This window comes from Camellia sinensis, chromosome 3 (genome assembly GCF_055761805.1).
Source record: "Camellia sinensis isolate YWXY chromosome 3, ASM5576180v1, whole genome shotgun sequence".
NCBI lineage: Eukaryota > Viridiplantae > Streptophyta > Magnoliopsida > Ericales > Theaceae > Camellia > Camellia sinensis.
Genome location: NC_138963.1, coordinates 110,393,669 through 110,418,666, shown reverse-complemented (window position 1 = coordinate 110,418,666; position 24,998 = coordinate 110,393,669). Strand labels below are relative to the sequence as shown.

The 24,998-nt window shown below is 37.0% G+C and overlaps 1 protein-coding gene across 1 annotated transcript; it reads right to left on the bottom strand.

The window, feature by feature from the left end:
- Nucleotides 1–5,836: 5,836 nt before the first annotated feature.
- LOC114297928 (uncharacterized) lies at nt 5,837–12,336 on the bottom strand. Its single transcript, XM_082920532.1, has 5 exons — nt 11,388–12,336; nt 9,909–10,376; nt 9,139–9,513; nt 8,992–9,059; nt 5,837–6,283 (listed from the first exon to the last, which is right to left on the bottom strand). Exons 1-5 carry the CDS (start codon nt 12,024–12,026, stop codon nt 6,076–6,078), a joined length of 1,758 nt encoding a protein of 585 aa, XP_082776658.1. The 5' UTR covers nt 12,027–12,336; the 3' UTR covers nt 5,837–6,075.
- Between the last annotated feature and the right edge of the window lie 12,662 nt (nt 12,337–24,998).

Genomic DNA, 24,998 nt, shown 5'->3' with positions numbered 1-24,998 from the left:
CTTTCTTGTAGTGAACACACAACTAGCAAGATTGATGCCAGTTGGACCATATACATGGCGGCGATGTTCTTAGTAGAGTCGTTTTCAATGGTCACATTGGCGGCAGTTGGACCTGTTTATCATCACCATCATCATCAGTGAGATTTTTATAGAGAGAAAGAATAAGGAAGACAAATAGAGATGGACGAGCACTACAAAAAATTAAGGTTTTAGAGACCAAAATTTAGAGACAAAATTATTTTTAGGGCCCAAATATTTTTGTTGCGAAAAGTCTCGTCATTATATTTTTAGTAACGAAAATTGGACATTAGTGATGAATTATTATCATTTTGGGACCAAATATTTTGTCTCAAAAAATAAACCATTTTGAGACCAAATTATTTTGTTCCTAAAAGTCTATTTATTAGTGACATTTTTAAAATTTTGTTGCTAAAAGCCTTGTTTTTTACTTTTCGGTACAACCTTTTAGTGACTATCATCACGACTATAGAAATTGGTCTCCAAATGTCTTTTGCAACAAAATTTTCACTTTTAGAGACCAAAAAATTTGGTCTCTAAAACTCTTATATATTGTTGTGGAGCATCGATCTGCAATGATCTGTGATGATCTTCACAAAAAAAGATGATAACGAACGTTGATGGTAGCGGAGTAAGTGATGTTCGTGATGGTGGATCTACTTTTTTTCAGGGCTTCGGCAGTGGCGACAAAGGCAGACAACGGAAGAGGAGATTTGTGTCTTCGACCTTTTCAAAGGGCTTCGGCAGTGGCGACAAAGACGGACAATGAAAGAGGAGATTTGTGTCTTCGACCTTGTGTAAAGGCTTCGGCAATGGCGACAAAGACGGACAACGGAAGAGGAGATTTGTGTCTTTGACCTTGTCTGGTGTGTGTGTGTGTGTATATATATATATATATATGTGTGTGTGCGTGTGCGTGCGCGTATGTGTGTGTGTGTGCGAGCACGCACGTGAGAGAGAGAGAGAGAGACAATGAGGGTTTGATAGAGGGTATATATGGTTAGTTTAGCCATTTTGCAAAAACATGTTCTTATGGACTTAATAGTTTAGTGCTTGGACTTTTGAGCAAAAGAAACCGAAATTTGAGTTTATGGGCTGAGTGCCCTTTTAATTATATGAGATTTTAGGTTAAAAAAAAAAAGAAAAAAAAAAAAACACGTTTAGGTCATAAATCCAAATTTAGATTTTTTATTTATTTATTTATTATTATTATTATTTTTTTGCACCTAAAAGTCCATGTCCGGAAATAGTATGTCCATAAGGACATGTTTTCTCGAAAAGACCAAACTACCCATGATCCACCCACGCGTCTCTAGAACTCTTTATAATCAAACCCCCCCCCCCCCCCTCCCTCTCTCTCTATCTGTTGAAATTGATTCATTTTCTCTCTTATCCCTCTCCAACTACTCCAATCTATTCTCTTTCTTTATTTTCTCTTTGCTCTTCATCTTTACTTCTCTTCCCGAAGACCAGACCTCTGCACATTTCGACTCGCCTCCAAAATGCTAGTTTTGACTCCGATATATGCTTTGGCGCCGAATCATGGAGTTTCGACGTCGATCATCATCATCCGTATCTCTCCGAGGCATCACCGAATTTAGCAGCGGAAGTAACAGAATCACACTAAATGATCCCTCGCCCCCCGCGGCTACAGAGCCGCCGCCGATCTCAAATCTGAGTTGGAGTAGCTGGCATCGTAGCCATCCGCTAGCTTCAAACTGAGTGTTGAAGGACTTGGCCTTAAACCAACTACGGCGGTGTAGAGGAAATCAATGGAAGATATTGGGAAAAAGATTGTGCTAAAAAGTCGTACCAATCGTCACCGACCACGCCTTCGACGGCTACCTTGTACTAGTTCCGACGAACCTTAGTTCTCGTGCTTGGTCTCAGCAACATAGTTGTCTTGTATCACCCTACTCTGATACCCTAACACACTGTATACAAATATATATATATATATATATGTTTGATACTGAATATATATGTTTGAAGCCGCTTCGTCAAGGAGAATAAGCAGAATGCCGGCGGAGATCAAATCAAATCAGATCAGAAAAAGGTGGAGATCCGATCAAATCTAAGAATAGATTTCAAAAGAAAGGGAGTAAAAAGATCTCTGTCTATGTGTATGAGGTGTGTGTGTGTGTGTGTGTGTGTGTGTGTGTGTGTGTTGAATTTTGTTAGATTTGAACAAATATGTTGAGTGATGATTATGATTATTTATTTATTTATTTATTTATATGGTGATCTGTGTTCTCCATGTTTTTATTTTATTTTATTTTTTAGTTGTTTTGTAATTGTTTTGATGGTAAGATCTAGTTGAAATGACCTTTGTTTGAGTAAGTTCAACAATCACTGTTCATAAAAAATGAATAGTGGGAATTGTGTTAGATTTGAAGTGCATCAACATAGATTTGTTTTTGTAGAGTTTTTTTTTTTGGACTGATTTTTTCAACAGATAGTGGAATAGTGGATGATTTTTTGTTGTCGATGATGATGATGATGATGATGATGATGATGATGGTGGTGCTTGCAACCGATAAATAAAAAGGTTATGACACACATTTTCAACATATAGTGTTTCAATAGATAAGAACAAAGAAAAACCCACACAATTTTGAACAGATAGAGAGAGAAACTAATAGAATTTGAACAGATAGGGAAAATTGAATAGAAAAGGAAAAAAAAATTCAATACATAGATATAAATTTAAACATATAGTCAAAAAAATTTAAACAAATAGAAAATGATTTGAACAGATAGGGTAAAAAAATTGAATAGAAAGGGAAAAGTTTGAATAGATAGAAAAAAAATTGAATAAATAGCCAACGAAAGTTAACCGATAAGAAAAGTTGTCAGATAAATTAAGAAAAATTTAGTTAAAACCGTTTTATTAGACCCTTATTTGGTGAAAATGACAGTCCAATTTATTTTTCTTTATAAATCTTCTAAGGAGAAAACACATAATTGAGTAAGGATAAAGTAAAATATTTTTTTTTCTTAGACAATATTATCAGAGTAGCATGTTACTGTGAGACAAAGTAACATTTTACCGTTACTATTTACATCAATTTTGACGGTAATAAATTTTGTTTTAAAAGAATTTCATAGTCAACATGTATCTTATTTGATAGATTTTGATGAGAGAATTCTTAAAATACTAATTTTATTAAAAACAGACATCTACATCAAAAGTTTTATTATTTTAAAGTTTAATATTTTAATAATAATGGTATGTGTTGGATTTTTCAATGAAAACTTTTTGTACTTATCCTTAATGCATTAAAATTTTAGTACAAATTACAATAAAAGTCCCTATAGTTTAGGACTTGTGTTACTTTGGTCCCTAACTCTTCAATTATGACACATTTGACCATGAATTTTGAATCTTATTTCAAATAAGGACAATTGAATATATCATTGCTCAATTTCAATGGTAAAGTTGTTAATTTGATAAAATATAAACTAATTTGACAAAAATAAATGTCAAAAAAATATTTTTAAAATTTTAAAAATTATTTCTACCCACCAAAGATAAAATTATGTAAAATTGATAAATCTTTTACACATTTTTTTTTTTACGAAATTAATTTTCATTATGTGTTTCGATGATGATCTTGTAATGAGTGGTTGCTTTTATTTTCATTAAATTTGTTTTTATTTTTTCAAAAGTCAAATATAACGACAATTTTAATATCCTTATTAATTCAATCCATTAAATCAAAAAATTCAAAATTAAAAACATTTTATATATTAAATATATTGATTACACATTAAAAGCCTAACAATCACCCATTACATGACTATTATCTAAACACATAATAAAAATTAATTTGGTAAAATAAATAAATAAATGTGTAAAAAATTTATCAATTTTACATAATTTTATCTTTGGTGGGTAAAAATAATTTTTAAAAATTCAAAATTATTTTTTTGACATTTATTTTTGTCAAATTAATTTATATTTTATCAAATTGACAACTTTCCCCGTGAAATTGCGCAATGGTATTTTTTAATTGTCCTTATTTGGAACAAGATTCAAAATTCAGGATCAAATGTGTCACAATTGAAAAGTCAGGAATTAAACTGACACAAGCTCCAAACTATAAGAACTGTGAGTGTAATTTTTCCAAAATTTTATTTTGATTGGGCTTTGACCAAATCCCCTAATTAAGGGATAAAATTGGAAACAAAATATTCTTCAAAATAAACAAAATGACTTCTTATCAAACTATTTCACAAAGGGTGGACCTCTCAGCAATAAAAAAATATTCACTGAACCTAATGCCTTAACCCTCCTTAACTGGATTTATCACTAATTTACTCTAAAAAAAATTAATAAAAATATTAAAAATATGTGAATGAAAAATGTATAAAACTTAACGATACAAGTCAAATGAAAGAAGTGTAGTCCACATCGATTTGATTTTGGCCCATAAATTTGGGTTTATGAGTGGGATGTGATTTTAATTTCTTTTAAATAGACCCGACTTATATCAGCTCATTGACTGGTCAAAACTCGAAAAACCTAATTAATATATGAGATTTGAACACAATAATTTTTGATTGGGTAAGCCTAGTCTGTCCCATTGACAACTCCTAGTGGTGAGCATAATATCTCCACCCAAATCTTTAAAAGTTTATGTGGCAATTTGATACATGTCAAATTAAAAACTTTTAAAATGTAACACTCTACTCCCTATGTCCAATTTATTATTCTATTACTTTTTACTAATAATTTTGACATAGATTATATTCTCAATAAAAATAATAATAATAAAAAGCAGAAGCCATGCCAATTTTGGCGTATCATCTTATTAATGTGCACTTTTGGGAACTGTTTCCATTTTCTTAAAAACTTCAAAAGAGCCAAAAAAAAAAAAAAAAAAAAAAAAAAAAAAAAAAATCATTTTTTAATAAACATCAAAACGCTACTGTTGAATTTTTGGAAACTATACAATTAGTGTTTTTAAAATTCCCTTGTAGTTTCAAAATAATAATAATAATAATAATAATAATAATAATACAACAAAATGAAGAAAACTAAAGGGTTGTTTGAGATGATCTAAATAAGTGTACTTTTTGACTTTTTATGAAATATGGGTTGAGTTTGAGTTAGATTTAAAATGATGTATTAGAGAAGTGATGTGACTTAAATACGATGATGTGACTTAAATAAGATAGTGACTTTTTGACTTTTTAAGAGTTGCCAAGCTTAGCCTAAAAAACATGCCTTCCAAGGAGGGTATTTCATCCAGTAGGCATATCATGCAACATATGACATCACACCTTCACAAACTTTATACTAAAGCATTAACAAAAATTGGATTAAATACTTAATGAACTTCAAATTGTGTTCAAATTTTACTTATTTACCTTTCATCTCAAACAAATTTAGTTGAGCCAAGGTCAAATTTGATTATTGAGTTAATGTGTTCAAATTTGATTTATTTATATAGCATGCAAATCTTGAACAAAATTTTAACCAACTGAACACAAATCAAACTCAAATAGCTTGGTTCATCATAATCCTAATTCCATTTTTAAGTTGAGAATTGGGCTGTTATAAACGCCGTATCTTTAAATGAAAAAAAACGATTTACCAGATCATCAGTGCAATTCATAAAGCTAACATTTTATCCTTTTTTATCACTCTCTAACCATCATTGAATTCAATGTTCAGCCATCTTAGATGTGTATTTCGAGTTTTAATTAGTTCTCTGTATGGATAACAAAACCTGCGCATGCTAAATGCATAGCAAGTTTTCAATTTGACAAGGTTATTAAACACATCAGCAAGTCCCAATCCTGCAAAGCAAAATGAGCTAAGAAACAACATTCAATAAACTAAACAACCATGATTCAACAAACAAAACAATGATACAAGAACTAAATATACTGCCAGTATTTCAAAGATCTAAGTCAACAAATCTAAAGGTTAAAAGGTTCAGGTTTGAACATTTTTACATGAAGAGAAACTAAACACATCATCCAGAAACAAAGTCAGATGCAGCATCTACAGAGACGGAAGGGCATTAAGTACCAGAGAAAACAAGGCCACTAACCAGACATGAATGACATTGCTCGCCTGAAATCCAATGATTTAAGTGCTGATTCAGGGAAGTGCTTCTCATTAGGCATCCACAGCCCCTTATGGGGCAGCATTACCTGTGGTTGGCCATTCTTTGCTGCTTCACCAACTTTCTCAGCTGGTTCTTCCTTCTTTTTCTTCACGAATTCAAAGAATTTCGCAACTTGGCGTGCATACCTTCCCAGAAGGAAAATTTAAAAGGGTACATTAGAAGGCATGTTTGCTTATTGACACACATAAAACACACAGACAAGGCACAAACAACTACCCACTTTCCATACCTTTTTTTTATTAAAAAAAAAAACACAGAAAAAGCACCCAGAAAACTGGTGGAAAAAACACATCTGTGAGAGTTTTGAGCCAAAAATTCTATACATTTGCCTCTGCTGACTCCGGAGGGAACCAAATTAGCAACGAATCTGGTGGCAATAAATCTTAAATACCAAAAATTAACATATGACAATGTGAGCTGAATTCTTTTCACCATTCAGCACCATAAAAAATCCAACTTTTTATAAATTTAAAGAGGCACATATTCATTACCATCACAATCTACCTCCCTCTTGTTCATGTAGCATCTTTAACTTGGAACAAAAGACAATTTCTTAATGATGAATCTCTCTGTGTCACACACTTGTTCTTAACTGCTCTACTAACTTTAGTATCTCATGATGGCATGGAATTTTTTAAAAACGAGCATTTTTTGTAATGTATTAACTAGTCAGTCTTCTATAAGGGGTTAAAACTCAGCTTAATAACCTTGACGCTGTGGGTTCGAACTTGCAGAAAAACATTTTGTGCAAATTATGCCAAAAGTGAGGTCTGTGCCCAAACCCCACATCCAATGGAGACAAAATTGGGTTACTTTCTATTAACTAGTTGGTCTTGTTTTACAGGAAACATTTTTTTTTTTTCATTTTTCAAGAAAATACAAATGTAACTCTTGCACCCTACAACTATAATTATATTTCAATTTCAACCAATATGCCCTGGCCTTTCATCCCAAAGTTTGCAACTTCTATAGCACCTCCCACAACACTTGAAGACACCTAGAAGGTTTATTGGCAACAAGAATAAAAAAATAAGGCACCATAACTCAAAATTTATAAATAGGTATGTAATCTTTCTTTTCAAAAGAAATTTCAGTTATGAGAATCTGAATCGTGTGTGAATTTGCCTAACCCCTGTGAAGGCAAAGCACATCTTTCATTCTCTCCTCCTCCTCATCCTCCTCCTTTGGGTAGATGCCAAGTACTATTCTCGGATTATTGTTCATAGCTCTCAGAAAGTGCATTTTTTTGGCCCCACAACCCTAGCCAATCATCCCCCAACCTTTTCCCCTTACCCTTTGGCCACTCCACACTTTACACCATAAATTTTCCTCCGTTCAGAGAAATCCAACCTAGTTTCTCTGCAAATCCTGCAAATTAATACTTCAGAAATCAACTTGATTTCACCCTCTTCCTTCTTACAAATACACAACTCTTTATTTTAGCTCTTAGAACCCTAACCCTAGAAGTTTTTTAAAACAAAAAACCCACACAAAGTCACATCATAGGCAAGAGGCAACAATACTTCAAGTTTCCTAAAACGGGGTGTTGGTAGAACTCTGATAGTACATTTCTCATCTTAAAAAGGTAATAGAGCATGTTTCTATCATTGAGCATTAATTTCTATTGATCTTTCTTAGATTCATCTTTCCCTACCTAGAAACGTTAATGTTCTTATTTATTTTAACCAATATCTTTACTTTCCCTTGAGAGAAGGCTTTAGCTGGCTTTACCACAATGGATCAGTTATTTTCAATGAACTATGAACAAATATGACAGAACGCAATCAAAAGAACAACAAAGAGGATTAAATGAAAAAAACCACTGTACCATTTGAATTACATAGGAGGAGGATGAGCAAAGTAGTAAACAAAACAATTCCTGGACTACAAAAAGGGTTAATAGTGAACAAAGAATTACTTGAAGCATGCAGGAAGCCATGAATCAGGTAGAGAACAACACATTCTTTGGATTAAAAGTGAAAATTTTACTTTTAAATGATATATGCAAAGTACAATGTTTGAAGCACTGTTTCATTTGTTCCTATGCAAATTAAGAGCAGTGTATGCACATATAATGCAAATGCTGGTACCAAAGACTTTCTTGGTAAATTATATCAGCTTCAAAATCATAAGGCAGGACCATGCTGTCATGTCAGAGTGTCTTCCATGAAAATGGAAGAATGAAGATGTTCATCTAGTATAAATGAGGACATAAAAACGTTTCATTAATAAAAGAACTATTTAATATACCTATCCTATTTATATCCATGAATACAAACACAAACAAAAAGAACATAATATTTTGGTTGAATCCAATCTCAAAATGAGATGGACGCACATTGGCAGAACCAAAAATACCCTACAGTATTCTTCTCTTATCAACACCCATCCTATAGTAGAAGTGCTAGAATACAGAACACTTGGTCCATGCCAATGAGACTCAACACGATGGAGTGAAGGTTAGGTCTTCAGTTTAAGTCCTCCCTATGGATAATGCCAAATGGAGATGAAAAGAGAAAAGACATCATGTATTTCACAAAGTACCTCAGAAAGTCATAATATATTCCAATGAATCAAATCATAACTGAAATATAATAGGTAGTAATCAAAAATAGGACCAATGTAAAAAAAACAACGCCCAATTAATACACATTAATGTGTGTTTGGGAGGGAAAGATTAGGTACACACCCAACCTTTGGCATAGGGTACAAAGTGGTTGTCCCGAGACTTGAACCCATAGCCTCAAGATTATTAGGCCAAGGTTTTACCATTGAACCAATGGTCACTCCCAAACAATGTAAATGAGAAAATGTAAAATTCAGTAAGACTTACTCCCGCTTTGCGTCAATATCTTTGCCAAAATCAATGTTTGGTTCGCAGTCCAGAACCAAAGCAGGAACCTGTCCATAATCAAACCAAGTTAAGCAAAACATTTTATATGTTTTCCCAAACGTAAAGTAAAATGATAATGAGTAATACCTTTTGAATGCTCGAATGCATATGATCACCCTCCAAATAGAGCACACGGTCCCTTATATCAGGATGTAAAGAGCAGTCCATATGGTGAGGTAGCTTGACAGAAAATACCCCATGATCTCCACTTTGGAGAGGGAAAAGCCAACTCTCATGTTTTTCATGCAAGTCACGAAGATACTCAAGGGAGACTCCACCTTCCTCTGCTCTCTTTCGTAGCAACATCCGCTTGTGGCAAGTATCAGGGGTTGCTCTAAGATAGATAAAACCATCAGGAATAAGCCCAGGTAAACAAGAAACAACTGGATCAAACCACGAGTCATAAATACTGATCTCCATCTCATTCATCCAATTAGCTTCATGAACAGCTCGCACAAATACCTTAAATCAAGTAATGAGATAAATGTATCAGCCTTGAAATTCTCATAACATCTTCTTCTTTTTTTCTTTTTTTTCTTTTTTTCCCCCTTTAAACCAAGTAATGAGATAAATGTATCAGCCTTGAAACTCTAATAACAGCTTCTTCTTTTTTTTTTTTCCCCTTTGGAATGGCATCAACAAAATGGAGAGAAGGAAAGAATTGCAACATTTTAGTCAATCGGTTTCAGTCATGGTCAAAATCAAAACACAAATACCAAATAAATTTGCATTTTACTGAAATTTTATAACTTGCAATCAAGACAAAATGTGGAACTTTATAAAGCCATACCAAAGCTCAAAATATTAAGCACTTCATCATTATTAAAAAAGAAACTAATACATAGAGGGATGCATACCATCCTATCGCTGAAAACACTCCTTTCCATCAATCTGAGAGGCTTAATTCCACCAGAAGACTCCCTTTCCTGCATAACTCTTGTAACAAAAACATAGTTTTGGAAGGTATATGCATATCTTTGCGGCTCAGCATAAAAAGCATCCAATATGTTAAAGTGATCTGGTCCAACATCCTGCCACTTGTTAACAGGTTCTGGAACAATCTCAACAAGATCTTGCAGCTCAAGTGTTTCATTAGCAATTCTTTGCAGAAAAGTTGTCTTCCCTACACTGATATTTCCTTCAACGCAGAAAGTGAGTCTTTTCTTAAGGGTTCTCTGCATGTCAGAGTTGGAACTTTCCTCCTTTAACTCTTCATCAACACTCTCTTTGATAAAAGTAGTTATACTCTCAGCATGGTTTCTGTGAATGATTCCCACTGAATCTTGTAAAAACTCAACCATCTTCTGGCTAGACTTCCCAAAAAACTGGAGGACAGCAAAGGAAATCCATTCAATATGGTATGCAAGATGTTCATACTTGTGTACATTACAAAATTTCCATCAATTTAAATGGAAAAAATATAAAAACAAAAAAGAGCTTTATTCTAGCATTAAATTAAAGCAATTGAATAAATCCATGGTTCCAAAATTCAACTCCTAGCAATCACTGGCAAGGCTACTGGATACTGGACAAGGCTACTGGCTAAAGCCCCCAAGTTTTTGCTGAAATTTGGGTGGGTGGGTGGGTGGGTGGGTGGGTGGGTGGGGGGGGGGGGGGGGGGCCTCTAAAATCTGGCACTTATACTGGGATCAAATTTTTTTTTGTTTACTTACTAGGCCTCAAATAAAATGGGGCCCAATCTGAAACAAAGGACCCAGGAAACTAAAATATCAAGTGGTCAGTTTACGACTTTAAAAAGACAAGGGTCTAAATTGAAAAGAAAAATAAAAGCTCATTACATGGTTCAGCATTCGGTGGTTCTGCTTTAGCAGAACTTGTTTCGTGCTCTAGAGTCTTACTTTCTGCTTTTACTTTATTCAAATGAATCAAACCTGTTTGGAACTTGGAAAATCAAGAGAAATATAGAGCAAACAAGGGTAAATCCCCAACACCCCCCCTCCCCCCCCCCTCTCTCTCTCTCTCTCTCTCTCTCTCTCTTCTGACCCTCCCTCTCTATAGTTGTTCTAGTGCTTTTGGGATTTTCAGTTCAGGTCTGTTAAATTGAAGCAGAGAATTGCAACAAGCTTGAATCCAGCTTAAAACAAAGCAAAGCAGCAAGCTTAGAATTTTCAGATACTCCTTTCTCTTGGCATATAGTTCAAGACCCCTTTGTTTTTGTCAAAATCTGTTTAGTAATTTTTGTTAGATAGAAATTGCAACCGAAATGGAAATTGAACCAGCATACAAAATTCAGACCCTATTCTCAACACAAGGAAATGAATCATTAAAAAAAGTAGTAAACTTTTAACCACATGAAGAAAAGGGGGCAAGAGTACCTTATCCTTGTAGAGTTGTTTGAGCTCAGCAACACCTGCAATACCTTTCTCCACCAGCTTCCTCAAATTCCTCGGCCCAACACCCGGAATCGTCAACAAATCAGGATTTCCAGGCATCACCACCCCAACTGAAGAACCCTTGTTCCTCCTATGCAATCTCAAAGGCTTCTCTTCCGAACCCTTGTCATTCTCCTCACCATTTTGAATTTCACCTTCCAAATTCTTCGAACCCTCAGCCGCCGCAGAAGCAGAAGCAGAAGCCGCAGAAAAATCCTTATCCGATGCAGCAGTGTGAAACCAGGTGGAGCGAGACCCAGTTCGGCTCTCCTTGAGCACAACCCAAGCCCTAACAGGGCTCGAATTGTCGATTGAGCACCGGCATATCCGGCAACAGTTGGTGGGATAGAAGCGAGAAGTGATAGGGTTTTTGGCGGTGGCGGCGGCAATGGCGGAAGAAGGGTGGAGATGAAGAGGGGACATTGTGGGATGGGGAAGTGGTGGTGTTTTGGTTTTGGTGCTAAACCCTAGAGAGAAAAAAGTGGTAGTGGTGGTGGTAAGAGTGAAGGGAATGGGAGTGTTATTAGCCGCAGAGCAGAGGATAGGAGGAGCCCAAGGGCTTCGACGCAACAGCTTCTGCATCCCTTCCGAGCATTTCACAATCCAAACCAACAAAGCCCCAAGACAGAAAGACAGACACAGAGGGGAGAGAGAGAGAGAGAGAGAGAGAGAGACAAGGACAAGGGTTTTGTTTTGGGTCAGCCGATACTGGTAATGGTGGGAGGGTTTTTCTTTTGAAAATGCGTTTCTGTAGCAGGGGGGGAGTGAAGGAGGAGAAGAAGGCGAATAAAAATAAATAAATAAATAAAGAATTTCAAGAAAACCGAGGATTTAGGGTTTTGCTGGTGAGTTGTCATTGTCGGGGCACTTCGCGGATGTGGCACAACATTAAGGCCTAGTTTGGGAAGAGTAAATAAGTGTATTTTTTGATTTTTTTTGTAATATGTGTAGAAAAAGTAGAGAGGAGATGTTGATTGATGTGACTCAAAAAAGATAAAAAGATGAAATAAGTGCACTTTTTTGGCAGTAGCCAAACTAGGCCTAATTGTAACACATACATATTATTTTACCATTTTATATAGGCCTAATTTTAGAACATAATTAAAAGTTAAATTTCTGATATATCAAAAAAAAAAAAAAAATTAAAAATTAAAAGTTAAATTTTAAATTTTAATTTATTTTAAGTTATATTATTGATATATTTTTTCACATGTTTTTTAAAAAAAAATTTAAAAAGTCAATTTTTACATAACTTTTCAAAACAACTCATAATATATATTACTCTAAGGCATGTTAACGTATACTGGTATTGTTTGGTGTAACTGTTAAAACAGATTATAAATTATAATTTAACAGATTATAGATTATGACTTTAATCAGAAGCTGTTAATCTGTCTGATATAACTGTTGGATTATAAATTTAAATTGTTGAGTAGTGTTTGTTGAATAAGCTGTGAAGTAACTTTTTCAATTAATTTTTATTTTTTATTATTTACTATTTGTTTACATTTCTCATAAAAAATAATAATAATATTTTATAATCCATTTGGGTCTTTTTCTATTTTTAAAAAAATAAAAAATAAAAAAATTTAAGAGTATAATCGTGAATTAACATGTCCACAACAGAAGTTGATAATCAGAAATAAAGGGTGAACAACTTTTCAGAATCAGCTTTTTTGACTTAAAATAAGTTGTTAGAATCAGAAGCTGTTTAAAATAAGTTTAACCAAACAGTCCAAAATAACTTTTTAAAAGTCAGAAGCTATAAGTTGGCTCAAAAAAGCCCCATCAAAACGTGATTATTTTTTTTTTATATTCCTCTAACTTGTAACAATGAAAAAATTAAAAAAAAATTAAAAAAGAATAAATTGATGATAAATCTCATCTAATTTAGAGAGTGTCTAAGATATTATGTAAGTGGATATTATTTTATTGATGAAAAATTCATCATTTGTGAAATAATTTGATGAAAAGCCTTTTTGTTTGTTTTGAAAGATATTCTTTTCTAATTTCACCCCTTAATTTATCTGTTGATTTTTTTTTAATTTGTTGACTTTCGTTGACTATTTGTTCAAATTTTATATTTATTTGTTTAAATTTTTTTCCTATTTGTTCAATTTTTTTCCCTATTTGTTCAAATTATTTTCATCTGTTGAAATTCTTATCTGTCAAAATTTTTATCTGTTTAATTTTTGCCCAAATAAAATATCGATGTTGAAATTTATCTCTTCAAAATTCTATCCGTTCAAATTCTAACTTTTTATTATTATTTGTTCAATTTTTTGAACAGATTTGTTCAACAAACAACAAATTTTCTTTTTATCTGTTTAAATCCAACATCTGTCTATGAACAAAAACAACAACAGATAGAGAGGGATTCAGACAGATAAACAACAACAACAATAACAACCAAATCATAATTAAGAAGATTTACTTAAGTTTAAATTTGCTTTCATAGTAGAGCTAGGGATAATACAACTGGACAAAATCTTAATCTGGATAACTATGATATGTATTTAAAAAGGCCCCTTGTTTCCAAAGCCACCAAATACATCCCTATTCTAGAAACCTGCAACTAGACCAACAAGGAAGGAACTACAAACTGCCAATAGATTTTATTTTTTTCTAACTTCAAGCCCATTATCTTCATCTTTTATCTTCATAAATTCAAGTGTTCTACTATAGTATATATGAATCCTCATTTTCAATAGGTGTCACAAAACAAATCATCTTCATAAAACATATATATATATATATATATATATGTTTTAAAAATCAAAGACATCCTCATTTTCATTTTCAATCGTATACACATCAAAAACAACCAAATCATCTTCATAAAACATATATATATAGATCTAGAAAATCAAAAACCAAATCCATGAAACATATATATATATATATATATAGAAAAAGAGAAGAAGAAGAGATCAGTACTCAGATTTATGAAGATCAGTACTCAAATCTATAAAGATCGGCGGTAGAGGGTGAAGAGAAGAGGAGAGAGAGAGAGAGAGAGAGAGAGAGAGAGAGAGAGAGAAGATGACGACGGAGGTGGTAGCGGCGGCAGTGGTGGTTGCGGCAGTCACGGTGGCAGTGGCGAAAGCGAATGTGTCAGCGTGAGAGGCGTCGGAAGGGGCATCGGCATGGATGTGGTGAGGGAGACGAAGAGAGAGAGAAGAGAGGATGAGAGTGATTTATTTTTTAACTTTTCACTGGTTATAATATATATATATATATATATATAATGGTATAGGCTCCAAATTTTCTGTCAAATATCTTACATAGGTGTGAGATTTACAATTGCGGATCCCACATCAATGTGAGACATTTGGTTATTTATTTGGTAGAAAATTTTGTATCCCTAGCATTACCCTATATCTATAGGGTTATTAAGTGAAAGCCTAAATTGGTTTAGTGAAACATTTCTTCTCCTCATGTCACGTGGCAACTTTATATATGCTAAAATAAAAAAATTTATTATACGAGACGTAAGCAAGTTTTGAACCCAAGACATTGGTTTCATTAAGAACATACGTATCTGTAGACACCCCATTTTTGACCGTCCTTAAGACTTTGGCGCTACTGATGGTTTACTTGGTGGTGAAAGTTATGCAGGGCAAAGGTTCGATTTCTTCGACAAGGAGAGAGTCAAATCCCGACTTCACATCCCCTTTTGGACCAAAACTATTTTGAATGGTTTTTAGACCTTAAAATCCTCTCTTTCAAATAATTTTGAAAATAGGTTCCTACGATGTTCCGACGCTCGCATTTTGTAAAATGTTGCGCTTTTCGGTAAACCGAGCAAGGACAAAGTGGAAATGAATGAAAGAGAGATGAAATCTTTGAAAAATCTTTCAAAACACCTTGTTTAGGGATTTGGAGTTGAAGAAAATGAGAGAGGAGAGAAGAAAACTAGTTGAGGAGAAGTTCGGCATAAATCCAGGTAGGACCGAAAATGAGCGGCTTTACCAAAACAGGAATAACTTTTTTCACAGTTGGAATTTTGATACAAGGCTACCACCATTGGAAATCTTACTTCCGGGGCTTCAATTTGGACACAAGAATGACCTGAAAAGGAGTCCAGATGACGGAGAGATGCCTATTTAAAGTTGGACCTGAAAAGTAGAATTTTGCCTGTCGACCAGAAAAATGGGCTGTCGACTAGAAAAGTAGCCAGTCGACCCAAAAAGATGGTCGGTCGACCAGAAAAGTGGCTGAAAGGTCCCAAACTCAGATTTTTTGAAGATATTTTCCCTCCAGCTGTCTTCCACAACCTCCAACTGTCCTATAATTAGATATTTTGACCAAACTCTTGTATATTGCTATATATGAGGTATTTCACTCATTTTGCAAGGGAAAAAGATTGAAGCAATTTTGGGACCCTCTCTCTCTAGAAATTTCAGAGCTAGATTTCAGCTTTTCTCTCTAGTTTGCTCTCCCTCTTGCCCTTGTGTGCATGCAAGAGATATATTTGGAGATATACCTCTCCTTTGCCTAGGCACCCTTAACCAAACTTGATCACCATTGGGCTGAGATTCTTTGGAGCCTTGTTTGAGCTCCAAAAGGTGGTTCTAGCTCAGATTTGCACCTGTTTTGCTGCTGTGTTTCAAGGGTAAGCACTTGTCCATTTAAACCTTTGTTTTGCATGCTTGTTTTACCACCTTTGTAAATTGTTTTTGGGGTGGTGTTGAACTACAAAAACCTCTGTTTTTCCTCTGTTTTTCAGTCTTAAAAGTGTTGGTTTGTGCCTTGTTTGGCTTGGGGGTTGTTCTCCCTTTTTGTTCCTTGGCTTGTGAGGCCTTTTATGCAACTTCTCACTATCTTCAAATCCAACCTTTTGGGCCTTTTTACCATTAAAACTCAGAGGTTTTTTAGTGACAAAAACCATGTTTTGAGGTCCCAAATAGGAGGGGGTGGTCCCCTCTCCTTTTGTCTTGTTAGTATGTGTTGTTGGCCTATCAAATGAGCATGTATTTCTCCCTTCTTGAGGCTTAGTTTGAGCATGTTTTTGTGACTTTTTTAACATGTTATAACTCTATTTTTAGTTGGTTTGATCACTTGTTGCATGTTTCTTACACTTGTAGTGTAAATCCTCTTTGCTAGCCTTGCATGCCTAATGAGTTAGCTTGTTATTCTAGCATATGTTGGCTTAGTCTCAGCCTATTTTTGGTGTTTATTTGCCATGTTTTAACTCTGATTTTAGTTGGTGGGGTCACCTCTTGCTTGGTTTTTGTACTTGTAGTGTAATCCCCGTTTGTAGGCTTAACATGCATTATGCTTTACGCCTCTTATTCTAGCATGTTTTAGCTCCATTCCACCTATTTTTGGCCTTTATTTGACATGCTTTAACTCTAATTTTGGTTGGTTAGGCCATCTCTTGTTTGGTTTTTGCACTTGTAGTGTAATCATGCTCATTGGCCTAGTTTACTTGGTGTTTTGGCCTTTTATTCTAGCATATGTTGGCTATGTTCAAGCATGTTTTTGGCCTTGTTTTGCCATGCTTTAGGACTGTTTTGAAAGGTTTTAGGCCTTTGAGGATTGTATTGCATAGCTATGGTGCAAGTGCCTTTGCTAGCCTTAAGCTTTGAGCCTCCTAGCATGCCTCATTTATGACATGTGCATGATTTGGCATTATTTGGAATGTAATTTTAGAGTGTATGCCTTCGTCTTACTCCCATGTTTATCACTCTTCATTATGTTTGGGAGTTATGCTTTTATGCCTTATTGATGAGCCATTGCATGAGCATCATCATCTTGTCTTTCATGCTACCATTTCAGAGCATTTTGGCCACCATTTTGGCATGCATAAGGTCAATTTGGGGCTGGTTTGGTCCATTAGGTATTGCATTACATAGCCCTTGTGTTGTGTCCTTCACTAGTTTCAATGCTCAAGGACCCTAACTTGCCATGCTCATGTTGTTTGCATGTTGTTGCATTGCATTGTGTTTGGAATGTTGTTGCATTGCATTGTGTTTGGATCGGTTGTTAATCCAAACATGAGAAACGAGGGGCATTTCATACTTGAAGTGATACAACGCACCTCATTTCTTGGTCGCCGACCCTCTTGATCAAGCATGATAGAGGTGGAGGCTCTTATGTGTTATTTGTGCATTCATTGACATTGAATTATGCAAACTTGGCTTCTCGGCCATCGTGCATTGCGATGCTCGATTGGTGGCCCGAGAGTCGAGTACCGCACTCCCTTGAGCTTGAGAAATGATAGAGAGGGTGGTTGTGCACACATATCTTGCAAATACACTGCTATGCTCCTTCTTGTTCTCTGTTGCAGCAAAACTAGAGTCTGGCAGAATTTTCTGGTCGGCAGACCAGTAAAGGTGGTCGACCGACCACTTTTTATGGTTTACAACAAGTTTTTCTGGTCTACAGGTGGTCTACAGCCACCTTTTCTGGTCGATAGCCCACCAGGAAGTCTCTGTGTTGGAGAAGAAGCATTCTGGAGATTGGCACAATTTTCAGAGGTCAAACCTAATGCAAGCAGAGGCAATTGGGGGCATAGTAATGGATTTCCGAGTGAAGCCGACCATGCATGCATCATTCATTATTTCGAGGCAGAGCTGTGGCAGCCTAACTTAGATGCTTTTCATACTTAGTTCATTTTGTAACTTAATTAATTTGATTAATTAGTTTTGGTTTGTAATTAATTAGCTTAGCGTAGCTAGTTAGTTGATTTATTTGGACCCTCCGTCGGGAGGGCACAATGTTGTAATAAGTGTGAGTGTGTGTGTGTGAATGTCTTCCAACCGCACCTCTTTCTCCCTTTTATTTACCAGCTTTTGATGGTTAGTTTTAGGGCATGTTTCAATTAGCAATGTTATGCTTTGCATGTTTGCATCATTCATTTGTCTTGCATGCACCAGGCTCAGCGCATCATTCAAACTGCATTGTATTTCAATACCTATTTGAATACATGTATCAATTGTTGCATTCATATGGCATCTTAGATAGCCGAGCCTACTTAGTTGCATTTTGCATGTGTTGCATTAGGCATTTCAAACATAGCTAGGATCATGCATTGATTTCTAACATAGCTTCTGTTTTGGCTCGGAGTACACCGTGAGTGTTTATGCTTTAGCATCCTTGCGTGTGTGTAAGTGACTACCATGATAGCATGTTTGCCATGAGGCTAACTGCTTAAGTGTTTAACTGCATGAATGCCTGTGGATAAAGGCTTTATTACTTGAATTGGAATAATTCATCAAAACGTAAGTTTTAAGCCCACTTGAGGGTGGCAAAATCATGTTGTTTCAAGCCCACCTTGTTTGGTGGCAAATCTGCGTTTTGGCCTATTTGCGAGTAGCATCTTCAAACCATTTTCGAAAAACAAACATGAGATGTTTTGTTCCAAATCGAGTGATTTAGTCTATATTTGTGTGCTGTGCGCATCACATAGTAAGTTAGCTAATAATCTGAATAAGAACACATGTGTTTTCAAAAACAACATATCATGTTAGTAGAGGCCGATCTTTGATCGGACGAGCGGGGGTGCTCATTTCATGACCTTCCCCCTTTGTACCCAAGTTTGCGAGCCGAGGAAACTTTGGTGATGACGGACATATAGCCTTAGGCACGAGTTGGGGTTTCCTAAATTTCTCAAAACAAAATATTTAGGTGGCGACTCTGAAATCTGGCAAAGCAGTCCATGTTTGGCGTTTTTTTATTAAAATCAATTTTCCAAAACGATTTGCCGGATTTGGACTGTTTGGTGATTTATCAGTCTTACATTGTACTTTGTGAGATTAGATTAAGAATCGTGACAGGAGTCCAAACTGTAGTAGCTATGAACACAATTCGCGCCCTCACGCGCGGAGCGAGTTCTGGTGGTCTACAGTTTCTGGGGACTTTGCTGGGGATTTGGAGAACTTGACTTGAACTCATGATATGTTGTTTTATCTACACTTATGCGTTTCTTTGCATTGCATTTGCATTGGTGCTCCTAGGACACCGTGTTTTTCGTCTACTATTCCTGAACGGTTTACCGGAGGCTTGCTTAAAAAAGCGTGCCATAAGGCAGACTAGTTACGGGCTCTGCCACGATGGGAACACAAACCTCGATTTTTATCGAGGCACCATTTTTGACCATTTGACCTAGTTGCATATCGGAAGCCATAGTGACCATTCCAAACTAGGACAGGTTGCTTACCCGAATGTAGGTTGTTTGAAACCGCTGTGTGTGTAGTGAAACCCTAGCTCCTGACAAAATAGGACAGGGAAACCCTACCCCACCATAGGGGTGTTTTGGCTCTTACTTGCTTGGTATGTGCTATCAGAGTGCGTCTCTACAGGTTATATGTATCAGTTACGAGTCTGAGTATCGGCCTGAGGGTATCAGTTTACAGGCAGAATTTTGGGCAGAATTCAGTAGAGAGCACAGTCATTCAGCTATGCTCATGTCCACTCTAGTGAAATGAGGTTGAGATGCTGTTTGTTTTCTCTTTTGCAAGGTAGTCTGGGAACCATAGCTTCAGAAGGCTCCAATATCCCCCGGGTACATTGGACTTGTGCTGATAGAGTTTGTCAGGTCAGAGATTCAGTTCAAGGGCAACCAGTTTTCCTTCGCCAGTGGTAAGGCAAAGAAAGGCCAGTCAGGGCTCATTGGTTCAACTAATTCGCCAGTCACCATTCACATCACCTTGGTCAGAGCGCGAGCATCCACCTCTATCATGGTGCAGCCTCCGGCAAATTTAGAGGATTTGCTGATCCGTTTCCAACAATCAGTGGATTCGCTGCAACAAGATATGGTTAGGCAAGCTAAAACATTGCAGAATATGATATTCAACTTTAAGGACCTCCATGACATTGGGGTTCAAATCAAGGAGGCCATCCGACAAGGGATCTTTGTGGAAGATAATGAGCCTTCGAAGAAGGATGTTGTTCATAGTTTCAATGCTACTACTGATGGTAGCACAGCTGTGAAATGCTCAGAAGTAGACATTATCACTACATTCCTCAATAGCCAAAGACCAACCACTTCAACTTGGCACTAAGCCCAAAATTTCCATCCTCTGTACATGAGCCTTTCTCAAGCTTTGAAAATGCTGCGGGAAAAAGGGTACCTAGAGCTCCTAGAACCTCAACCCCTTCCAACTCCTCTTCCACCAAGATATGACCCACCTAAACACTATATCTGCCATCAACAGCACGGTCATGATACGAACCGTTGCATCCGCCTCCGTCATAAGATTCAAGATCTTATTGACGAAGAGATCATAGCTCCACCAAACGGACCTCAGGCCACCACAAACCTGTCACCCCCACATCTCAATTTAATCCATACAATGCCTTTTGGCTACAACCCCAGCATATACATCACCCCGACCCATTTACCCAAGCCTGAGGTGTTCATTTCAGTCAGCATGGACTTATGCATGATGAATGCACTTGAACTGCAATCATCCCAAACCCGTGAACCCACTACTTCTGAGCTGATGAGAATGATCGAAGATCTTCAGAGAACTGTGGCAGATCTGGCCTTTGGAATATTGGCTCCGTCATCGACCACATCGCATGCTAGAAATTTCATGCCAAAAAGCTCCCTAATCTCGGGACGGGCTGCATTGAAAGAAGGCCAATCCCTTGGCAAAGTGGAGGCAAATGACAAGAACAAGGTAGGGGTAGGTATTGGTCCCCATGAACACCTTCAGTGGGCTGTTGAGTCTTTGAAAGCTGAGGGATTGAACAAACAGCAAGTGCTCGCAGTTGTTGCAAAAATTGTGGATGACACTTTTGCCACTCAGAATGAGAGCAGTTTGAATCAAGGGGCAAGCCGGGAGAAGGGCCGTTGTACCAGGAACGTTCCTTTCAGCTCTAATCCTACACACGGAAGAGATCAGCAGACCCAGTCAGCGCCTACCAATCCCTTTGCTGGTGCATCCAGCAAAAATCCACAAACCTCGAAGTACCCACCCCGAGGCCAGAGGGTCTTCAATCTCCTCTACATGACTTTGTCCAAAGCTTTTCGAATCCTTATAGAACAAGACCATCTCAAGCCCCTAGAGCCGTGACCATTACCAAATAACCTCCCTCTTTCATATGATGCTGCCAAGTACTGTGCCTTCCATCAACAAACCGATCATGACACTAACATGTGTTTTCGTCTTCGCCACAAAATACAAGATCTGATTGATAACAAGGTCATCACCGCACCAGGTCCTGCAAAGTCTATCGGTATTGGATCGATGAACTTGGGGGATAATGTGATTATGTGATCAGGGGGATGAACCACCTGCAGATGGCACTCAGTTTACTCCAGATGTGGCGTATGGCACGATTTGTTTTGAGCAATGTGCAAATGCTTGTTATTTTACATTCTGACTTGGGTATTAGGTTAGTCTTGTTGTGATGTATTGAGTCAGTCTTTTTGTGCTGAGTTAGTCGAGTCTGTCTTGTTGCATCGAGTCAGTCCTATTTTGTTAGAGTCAGGTGATTTCGGGGGTGTTACCTCGGGCATCATTGTCTTGTTTTTGTGTTTGTCTTTTACACTCTTTCTTTTGAGTCTGTTTCTTCCTTGGAGCCAGTTTTGCCAGAAGATCTGAATGAAACAGTAGTGATTTTCACCCCTTTGCATTTGTTTCTGCCTTGAGCCAGTTGTGCTAAAAGATCTGAATGAAACGACAGTGCTTTTCACTTACTTTTCTGTGCCTTGAAATCATTGCATTGACCCAAGTTTTTCAAAAAACTTTTTTTTGAACACTGTGATGAAAACAAAGAGGGAGGAATTCCTCGGGATTTGCAAAAATTTGATCAATTGAGAGAAAGAAAGGCATGCTAAGCCCTTGATGAATGAAATCATGTTTGTTAATGTGAGTACTGAGAAGGATCCTGGCTTGATCTAGATTGGTTCTACATTGTCTTCAGCGCGAGCGACTAGTCGCTTTCTTAAAAGATTTCAAAAAATGTTTTGCATGGTTCTGCGAAGACATGTGTGGAATTGCTCTCGAGATTGTGCAGCATAGGATTGCTGTCGGCCTCGAGACTCGACCCCTTTTGCTTTCAAACCTTGAACTTGGATTCAGAAGGTTCAATGGTTAACCACAATGTGAGGCTTGTATGGCCAGATCAGAAGCAACCCTTAGACTAGGGGCAAGAAGGTCAGATATGATCAAAAGAAAGCTTACAAAGCTGGATGAGAAGTAGCCCTTGAACTAGAGGCAAAAATGTCAAATGTGCTCGAAGAGTTAAAAATTAGGACATTTCTCAAGCTAACGAAGATCGGCAAGAATGCCAAATCCCAGAAGGGAGGAAAGAAGAAAGTTTATTGCTGAAAGACAATCAAGTTCCTATCCACAACACTAGGGGCAATTCAGACCTGGTTGGATGGACTCCTACATCATCAGCGAATAACAGCCACTCTCCTGGATTCAGATGGCTTAGAGATTTCAAAACTGATCAACATGGACAAAGCTACACTTTTACCCTTGAGAGGCTCGCTGGGTCGAAAACCCGGAAGGGCGACCTAGGCAAAAGTTAGAGCAAGAAAAAGAAAAGAAGAAAAGAAAAGAAATGAAGAAGAAAAAAAATGAAGAAAAAGAACAAAAATGAAAAGAAAAGAACAAAGATGAAAAGAAGAAAAGATGAAAAGAATTGAAAATAAAAGAAAAACAAAGCTCGCAAGGTTGAGAACCCGGAAAGGCGGCCTTGGCAAAAGTTAGAGCACAAAAGGAGAGGTTAATACCCGAGTGTACCTTAACCTAACTACGTCAGGCTTGATTCCCATGTTTGGGACACGTAGGCAACTTCATTCTGGAGTCTAGCCATAAACACTTCCAAATCGACTGTGTCCATGTAATGGTTCTGATCATCTTTGTCTTCTTTGTATCCGAGAGTTCAGTTGTGATCGTCACTTTGAGGACTGATTATAGTGCGCTATGGTGCCATTCAGACAAGGGGCAACTTTCCGTTGCCGTATAGTGCCATTTAGACAAGGGGGAATTTTTCATTGTTTTGGGATTCGAGGTTGTGCATCTCAAGAGTAAATTCTGTGTTGGTCGAGCAGTGGCCATTTGTAAAAACAATTTTTGAGAATTTTTAATGAGTTTAACTCATTCTCTCGAAAATTATTTCATTTTTCCAAAATTAGACCATTTCTTGGACCCGAAAAAGGAAAATTTTCAATGCTCATAGCCTGACTTGCATGATTTCAAATCAAAAAGTTGAACAAATATGTTAATCTGACTCTCATATTGGTCAAAATTGTTTTAGTAGAAAGCCAAAACAAAAAAATGGTCAAATTGATGAACTAGGGGCACAGTTGAGTCAGGTGTTCCGTCTTTTCCCCATTGTCAGCATACTTGCCAGAAAGGGCACTCTACTTGCTAGAAAGGGCACTCTACCCGCTAGAAAAGGGCACAACTGAAGCAAACAGCAAAGGGCCGAAAGCTCTCTCATCCTCCTAGCAGCAAGGTATCAAGTTAAGTGCGAAGCACGAACTGGAAAAGGAGCAGGATATTCCACTCCCTTATTCGAAAAGGTCTGGTCACATCCGAACTGGCCAAGGGTGTCATCAACCGATGTCAGCTACAGATTTGCTACACACCCAGTTGTAGCACAACCCCTCTGTGAGAAAGTTCACTATTGTGAACAGAAGAAGAAGAATCTAGCGGAATGCTAGGGGCAAGAGCCCGTAACTTCCTGTTTATCCATCAACCACCCAGGGGAGGGATCAAAAAGAAGAGAGATTGAAGAATAAAGAGATGTGCGCTGAGAGAAAAAATGAGAAAAGGGCTTTTTCAAAAAACAAGAGATTGAGTGCCAGAGTGATATGAGAATCACAAATGAGAAAGGGTGGGAAACAATACCCGAAGAACCTGGCTCCTCGTGAACTGAGAGGTCTCTTGCCATTGGAACACTTCTGAGTGTTGTGTGTGTTTTTGTTTGTCTCGATTCTTGTTTTGAGTCGTTTCGAGTGTCAATAGATGTGTTTGGGTTGTTTTACCTTGTTTTCTCTTTGTTGAGTCATTTTGACTGTGGTCAGTTGTGGGCTCAATACCCGGTTAAGAATTCATTTATCAATTTCTTAATTTCAAGAATAAATTATTTTGCGCCTGGAGTGCTGTGCTATTCTCCACATTTGTGCAAAACAGGATTTGTTCTTTCATAAAATTGTAGGGTTCAACCCAGGTCATGTGAGAACAATAGAAGAAGGACCTATCTGAAGCTACATGGGTTCCAGACTGCAAAGCAAAAGAAAAGAAGGAAAATCGGAGCATCTTAGTGTGTTTCAACTTCAGCAAATTCCGAGATTGCATTCCGGATGTACCTTCTCAGGCCTTGTCAATGCTCCGAAGTATGAGTGTGCCTCTAGCTCAAGCTCAAGCTCAAGCTCAAGCTCAAGCTTAAGCCTGCTTCAAGCCAGAATGACGATTAGAAGTGCTCTCTCCAAGCACCATTTAGAGACATCTTGGCTGTGTTTGCAATGAGCTCCTAGGAGACCAACTGCGACGGTGGAAACTAGAGTTCGAATGGCTGATGCCTAGAGCACAAAGGTTCGGGATTTCCGAGACTAAAGTCTGGTTTAAATACCCAGGGGTGTCT

Excerpts from the sequence above, each read along its gene's own strand:
- LOC114297928 (XM_082920532.1), bottom strand. The coding sequence starts at position 12,026 with ATGCAGAAGCTGTTGCGTCGAAGCCCTTGGGCTCCTCCTATCCTCTGC. Across the intron at positions 10,377-11,387 it reads AACAACTCTACAAGGATAAG|TTTTTTGGGAAGTCTAGCCA; the intron begins GTACTCTTGCCC and ends GCTGTCCTCCAG. Across the intron at positions 9,514-9,908 it reads GTGTTTTCAGCGATAGGATG|GTATTTGTGCGAGCTGTTCA; the intron begins GTATGCATCCCT and ends ACTTGATTTAAG.